Source organism: Octopus bimaculoides, chromosome 6 (assembly GCF_001194135.2).
Source record: "Octopus bimaculoides isolate UCB-OBI-ISO-001 chromosome 6, ASM119413v2, whole genome shotgun sequence".
Taxonomy (NCBI): Eukaryota; Metazoa; Mollusca; class Cephalopoda; order Octopoda; family Octopodidae; genus Octopus; species Octopus bimaculoides.
Window position 1 is genome coordinate 10,530,497 of NC_068986.1, and position 7,713 is coordinate 10,538,209.

Sequence of the window (7,713 nt, forward strand, 5' to 3'; positions counted from 1 at the left end):
TGTAAAACTTTCCAAATGTTTAGCATTTAAGCACATTTGTACATGTCTAAGGACATACAAATCTGCACGTGCACTAATTCCAGATATTTGCGGGCGACACATGAAATCTTTCGAGCAGGATCGTTGCCGGTGCCCCTGGGCTGGCTCTTGTGCGGGTGACACATGAGGTTTCTCAAGCGAGATGAGCGTGGCCGTTGCCAGTACCGCCTGACTGGCCTTCGTGTGGGTGGCACGTAAAAGCACCCACTACACTCTCTGAGTGGTTGGCGTTAGGAAGGGCATCCAGCCGTAGAAACTCTGCCAAATCAGATTGGAGCCTGGTGTAGCCATCTGGTTTCACCAGTCCTCAGTCAAATCGTCCAACCCATGCTAGCATGGAAAGCGGACGTTAAACGACGACGACGACGACAGTCCTACTTATGTTGTTGAAATTGCAATGAGGGAGCCTTGCATCTAGGTTAGCTATTATCATTATTATTATATTATATATATATATATAATATTATTATTTAGTTTTTATTTTTAGATTTCTGTCAAAGAGTTAGTTTCTAACCTATATCCAAGGCTCCCTCATTTGTATGTCCTTAGACATGTACAAATGTGCTTAAATGCTAAACATTTGGAAAGTTTTACTTATTTTGACAGTTCTAGTGATGGCTTATCTCTGTACACTTTTAATTAGTTTCTTGTTTCTGGTTTTGAGAACTCTTAATTTCTCACAATTAGTACAGAGGCAGTTTGTTACATATCGTATGTATGTATGTGTGTGTGTGTGTGTCTGTGTGTGTGTATGTATGTCAAAGGACAGATGGACTCAGTAGAGTCAACAGCCACCCAACAGCTGGGAGTGAGAGACCCTTAGTCTTTGTTTAGACCATTTCTCTTGGAGAAGGAGATTCTGAAATAATTCCTGCCTCATTACGAAGCCAGAGATCTTGCTTTTGCTTAGGTGAAAGTCTTAGTGGTGTTGTGCAAGCTGTTATTGACTTTAGATTTCATCACAGGCATTACTGACAGCCATTCACTTTAACATCTACAGTAAGTTTAATTCCTGAGTGATGGTCATACTCGCCTGCAAGTCAGTAGTCAACATGTATGTATGCATGTATCAATGTATGTTAGCTTCTGTTTTTAATTATTTAAATTCTTCCCCTTAGGGAGGAGCTGGTTTCTAACAAAGATACAAAGTTTTATCATTGGAATGTAGATAACAAAAACGTCATATTTTAAACTTAACAAAAGTCTTGCATATTTTCACTGTTCCACTTACAGATTGTATTTGTAATGTGTGAGTTAATCGGTTGATTTCTTTCTCTGAAAACCTTAGCTTATCCAGATTATTACTTAGGCATTTACTCACAAAACCAAATACACAGATTATCATTGGTATAAATGTGAAATTTATAATCTGGATATAGAAGCTGGAGGTTTCATATGTAAAAGAGAGAACTTTTTCAAAAGCTTTTAGATCTTCAAATGTTTGGAGAGTTTATATTTGATTTAAGCCTTTGTTTATTGTCCTTTCTGTCTGCTGCCGTGAATTCGTGTCAAAATGTTTGATTATTTACCAACTGGTATTTTTCACTGCACCAATTAAAACCATTGAAAACCATTGTATTGTTCCAAAGTTCACTCCCGTCTGGTGGTTGGTTGCATCAAACTCGGAGTGACAGACTGTGAGGTTTTTCAGCTTTTCAACACCATATTTTTCTCTACCTTTCGTATTCGAGTATTATTTTTCTCCACCTTGTTTTTTCACCTATATGCTCACCTGTGTGTGCGTATCTGAGTGTGTGTGTGTATCTGTGTATGTATGTGTGTGTGTGTGAGTGTGTGTGCGTGCGTGCATGCGTGTGTGTGAGCATGTGTTTTATGGACGTTGGCATGTAACTTTCGGGATTGAAAATCATTCTCTACACCTGTTCTTCAAAGCAACTATCTTATTATTCCACCCATTTGATTCTCTTTCTGTGGGTATCAGCTCCCTGGGTTTAACCATTAAATAATATGAACAGGTGCTAATGGCACTAAAAGGAGGAAATATCACAGAGCTTTTTCGTGATGCTACATTTACTGAGGAACATAAATTATAACTTTTTTTTTTCTTTTTTTATAAATGAATAAATGTTGAAGATTTTTTTTTTATTTTTTTGTTTCTTGTTACCCTATTTCTAATTAAATAATATGGCTCATATTATTATTGTTTAGATTTAAATAAATAAAATAAAGACAGGCTATAGTTGTGATGTCTGGCCTCGGGATGAACATGACTATTTTGAGTCCTAGGACTCAAAAGGCTGGTTTCTCAGTTTCTATGGCTTATAAGTGACTGAGATCACATTTTTCCCTAGATGAGATGCCAGTCACTGACACAGTTACTCACCTATGGCTGAATGAACTGGAACAATGTGAAATGAAGTGTTTTGCTCAAGAACACAGTCTGGGAATCGAATTCATGATCTTGTAATCATGACTGCAACACCCTAACCACTTAGACATATGCCTTCACAGCCTGAGAATGGATTGGGGAAAAGGGAATTTATAATATATTGCTTCACGTTCAACACATACTGTCTGTTAATACCTTGTCGGATAATAAAAGGATGAAGGGAAACCATGTTAGGTTGAACTTTTGGCACTGATAACTATTCTCTTGTTGGTTCAATCATAAATAAATGAATGGTTTCTCATAGAATCAGGACTTCAAATTAGTAAAACGTTGGTATAAGTGAATCTAAAATGGTAATTTATTCTATTTAACAAATCAAAAAACGTCTCATAAATTTTTGGTCTGTAAGCCATTTGGTATATTTTATCATCTACAAAATAAGAATGGAATATATCTAAGACTATGGGAGAAAGAAATTCAATATCTTTAAGGTTCTAATGTTCCATCACCACCCACCCCGCATCATAAATAATATAACAACGCTGTGTTTTTATTGTTTAATGGTTCCGTTTTCTTTTTCTTCCTGTTTTAGGTGCCACTCTTGTCGATACAGATTTGTCCACGGCTGAAAGATCAACGAAAAATGAAGTAGAACCAGAAAAAACTAACTTGAGCCATTTGTGCCTGAAATATGAAGCTCGTTGCATGCCAGACGGGATTCGATCGTTTCTCCCCAAAAGCCCTATCATTAAGAAAGTTGATCAGCGCCTGTTGGTGGGACGCAGTAAGAATGCAGACGTTTTCCTCAACGACCAATGCATGTCGAGGAATTACATTGAAATATGGGCGGCAAGCAACGACTCCCAAACATACTTTTTGAAGAACGTTAGCCAAAGTAAGTCTGTTCAAATAGACGGCATTTCGCTTCGGTATGGAGAACTTGGAGTACTCAGGGATAAATGCGAATTAGTCCTTGACTACATTACTTTCGCTGTCAGCGTGAAACCAGGAGATGAAGATGGTGAGTATTATATACTGAGTACGGAGTGCTGTGATGACATCGGTAACAGACACGATATTTATACGATTCGGGGAGATTTACTCCCAACTCAAGAGCTGTTCACCGGTTTCACATTGATCCCAGGTTATCCAATCTCTTGTAAAAGTGGTATGTCGTTTAAATTGGTAAACGGAAAGAACCCTATGTCTACCAGCCAGAACGGTCAGATTCTTGGCCAATTCCCGTCCATTTCTCCGAAATCTTCATTCGTTCCAAACAACACGGTTAGTGTTGGCTCATTGACTTCGCGAGTTGAGTCTAGTCAAGTTTACAACTTTACCGCCCCGATTCTGTCTGCGTCGAGTCCAGAGGAACTTTATCATATTCGTCATCCTGAAGAACATTCTATGTCTCAGGAAAAAGTTAAGCGTTTTCCTTCTGAAGGATTAGATATTCCAATGAACAAAGGCAAAGGACAAATTGATTATTACAAAAATACTGAACATTATTAAAAAAAAACACATTTTAAATGAATTTTTAACAAAAAGTTTATTTCAGTTCTTATTCTGTTCTCTCTCTCTCTCTCTCTCTCTCTCTCTCTCTCTCTCTCTCTCTCTCTCTCTCTCTCTCTCTCTCTCTCTCTCTCTCTCTCTCTCTCTCTTTCTCGTCTTCTTTTTATTTCTCTTTTCCTGTTTATAAATAAAAAAGAAACAATCTATATACCTATTTATCTATTTAGCCACCTAACTACATATTAATCGATATATCAAACTATCTACCACAATTTCATATTTGTAAATTTCTTTCTTTCAATTTGTATATCTTCTCTTATCGCTCTGTATATATATCGATCTATTTATCTATTGATCCTGTAAAATTTTGAAGAGTTTGGGTTCTAAAATAAAATCAACTTTCTGAAGATTTATGTCTGCTCTTGTAATTCCATTTACGTCTTGGATCATCATCATCATCATCATCATCATCATCATAGTTTAACATCCGCTTTCCATGCTGGCATGAGTTGTGAATATTAAATTCAGCCCAAGTACATGACTGGTATTTTATTTTCCCCACCCTAAAATGATGAAAGTGTCAGAAATTGTAGTCTGTAAGCCAAAAATGGCTCACAGACTAGAAGTCCGTGAGTCATTTTGACACGTTAAACAAAACACATGACCATCTTAGATTCGCAACCGTCACGTGTTATTTTGGCCAATGAGAAACTAATATGCTGAACTTTTGGTGGGGTTATATTAAGCAAGTTGAAAATCTTTTTGCTCACTTGACTCATTCGCTTTGGTACAAATCTCACTCTCTTTCTCGCACCAACAGCCATAGCTACGCATTCTTTCACACTCTATAACCCCTCTCTCTCTTCTCTCTCACTCTCTCTCTAAGTTTCTTCTTTATTAGGCTGGCAGTAAATTTTTTCCTCAAATTTTAACCTCTGCAGAATAATTTCCACCAGTTTAAAAGCAGATACGTTACCTATTTTCCCAGTTGACTATTGTCTGATTTCATATATCTGATTCTACAATACAATAAATTCCATGAACATATAAAAAGTTTCTACACACATTATCCAAACGGCGTTTTGCAAATTCAAAGACACGTGCACGCACACATCTGACACTCCATCAATTATGACAACAAGGGTTCCAGGTGATACGATCAACCGAACAGACTGTTCATGAAATTAACATGCAAGTGGCTGAGCACTCCACAGACACGCATACCCTTAATGTAATGCTCGGGTAGATTCAGTGGGACACAGAATGTGACATGGCTGGCCCCATTGAATTACAGATACAACTCATTTTTACCCATAAAGTGGACTGTGGTAATGTGAAATAAAGTGTCTTGTTCAAGGACACAACGCACCGCGCTGGGAATTGAACTCATGACCTTATGATTGGCAGCCAAATACCCTAACCACTAAGTCTTCACTACACACACACAGACGCCTTCACTACACACACACATGCACACGTGCGTACGCACATGTCTTCACTATACATGTGCGCACGCCTTCACACACACTCCTTCACTACACACACACACACACACATACTCCTTCACTACACACACATACACTCTCTTTCACTACATACACACATGCACACACACTCCACTACACACACATCTTCACTACACACACACACGCCTTCACTACACACACATGCGCACACGCCTTCAATACACACACACACACATTTATACATTTTCCTTGGTGCACTGAAAACTAGCTGGCTGAGAATCTGCCTAGGGTTAAACTAGTAGTAACATTTATCTTCCACTTTGATGTAGCTACTCACTTTACTGACTTAAAATAGATTTTCACAAATATATTTATATAAACTTTTCAATGGTTGACATTGTAAATGATATAATATAATTTTCACTGAGGAATTTTTCATGTTATCTTCTACACTTGAATTCTGTCCTACATTAACTTCTCACAAGCTGTGAATACAGTAATAATTTATAACTGCATTATTCTTCCAATAAAGGCAGCAAGCTAGCAGAATCATTAGAGTTCAGCAAAAAATGCCTTATGGCATGTGTTCTTGCACCTTACTGAGTTCAAAGTCATTGTTTTTCCTCATTCCAGGGACAGTAATATGAGGCACTAATCCAATATTGAGGTCGATGTAATTGACTAATTCCCTCCCATCATAAAGAGCTGCTTTAGTGCTTAATTCAAAAACCATTATTCTACCAAGAAAATCAGAAAAGACCCTTTTTTTTTGTGTTATTTAGGGGAAAATAGAATTCATACTTTTTTTTATTTTTAGGAAGAATCTTTTAATTTCTTACAAGAAGTAACTTTGACTTTTGAACAAACTTTCCATGCTTCTGGTTTGAGAGTTATGAATAAACCTACCGTTTGAGATCTGAAAACTTTTAGACAGAGAATCTTTTATTAGAATTACAGTTTTCTGATTGGGAAACACAGTGTATGTTTATTGTTTCACCTCAGCGAGAAATAGCTCAAACCAACAATAACTAACCAAGCAGAAAGTTGACCAAATCAGCAGGACAACAGCTGTGCCACCATCTCTTGCTCCAGGTGGCTCAAAAACTGAGAATATGACAAATATGGAATAACTATCTCTCAACATTCTTCGAGCAAAACCGAGAAACACCAAAATCAGTAAGTAATTCCTTACGCAAACAAACAATGTTTCGGTTAGTTTTTCTAGAAATGGTTTATTTTTATTTGAATTGTAGTTAATCATTTCAACACATTAACATTTTTTAATCATGTGTATTCCTAGTCGACCAACCATCAACAAATTTTCTTTACAGTTTCTTTTCTCAAATGTAGTCATTGTGCACTCAGTCTTGATTTGTTTTACACATGCACATACACATTTGCATGAATATAGATGCAATGAACATGACGACTTAATTTTACAGCTGAATATCAGAACTTTTGCAGTCTACAGTTTCCACTTTTACTCTCTAATTTAACATTTATTTAAAGCGTGTAATAGCATGAAAGCAACCCATACTAATATTGTCTATTTTACTTTCTACTGACATAATTGGATGAAAACTCACGCAGCATGCAGTTTCTACAGACTCGCTTATATAAAAAGAATCTTACAGAACCACTTCCATTGAACATTCGCTTGCCGCCCAAGATGCAGATCTCATTTTCAGCTAGTACACACAAACAAGCCTACCATCCATAATTATGCACGCCTCTTTAGATTCTCGTTCTCACCATAAGCGACTCCCTATATTTATTTTTTCATTCCTCTAAGGTTTGTAATTTTGCATTTTCATTCAGTTTTCTATACCTGCTGTACCCCTAATGATTAGCCCCTATTGATTGCTGTTTTCCCAGCAATCTAGAAAAAATCTTATGTAGCAACGTCATTTTAGTTTCACTATTGTCACGTATGTTATTTTGACCAATCAAGAATTTTGGCTCCCAACAAAGTTGTCTGTGTTAACAAAAGAAGTGTTTGCTTTCTTTTAATATTCTGGTGGCAAGTCCAATTGTAAGAGAAAAAGTGTGACATACTCGACAAAACAGACACGTGATGGCCATCAGAAATGAAAAAAAAAAAAACAGTGAATAGGTTAAAAGGTAGGACAGGAAATGAATGAGAGAAGAAAGTCACGGTAAATGAGAGATACATGAAGTGAAGAAGAAAGGCCATGAAAGAAGAATTTCAACTCCCTGGGGCATAAAAATACATCTATATTTCTTCCAGTTTCTCTACCCACTCCTCCCCGATCCCCGTCATTTACTTCCCCTCAATTCATTGCTTTCTTGTTTGTTTTTCTCTATATTCACGTCACTGGTTACCTC

At 37.0% G+C, this 7,713-nt stretch overlaps 1 protein-coding gene across 3 annotated transcripts in view; it reads left to right on the forward strand.

The window, feature by feature from the left end:
- LOC106870440 (uncharacterized) overlaps positions 1–4,312 on the forward strand; it is a 32,528-nt gene extending 28,216 nt beyond the window's left edge. For all 3 annotated transcript variants that reach the window (XM_052968611.1, XM_014916521.2, XM_014916519.2), the window contains one exon: positions 2,982–4,312. In XM_052968611.1, the coding sequence (XP_052824571.1) occupies positions 2,982–3,901 (920 nt within the window). In that variant the 3' untranslated portion in view covers positions 3,902–4,312. The remainder of the gene's footprint in view (positions 1–2,981) is intronic.
- Positions 4,313–7,713: the final 3,401 nt, after the last annotated feature.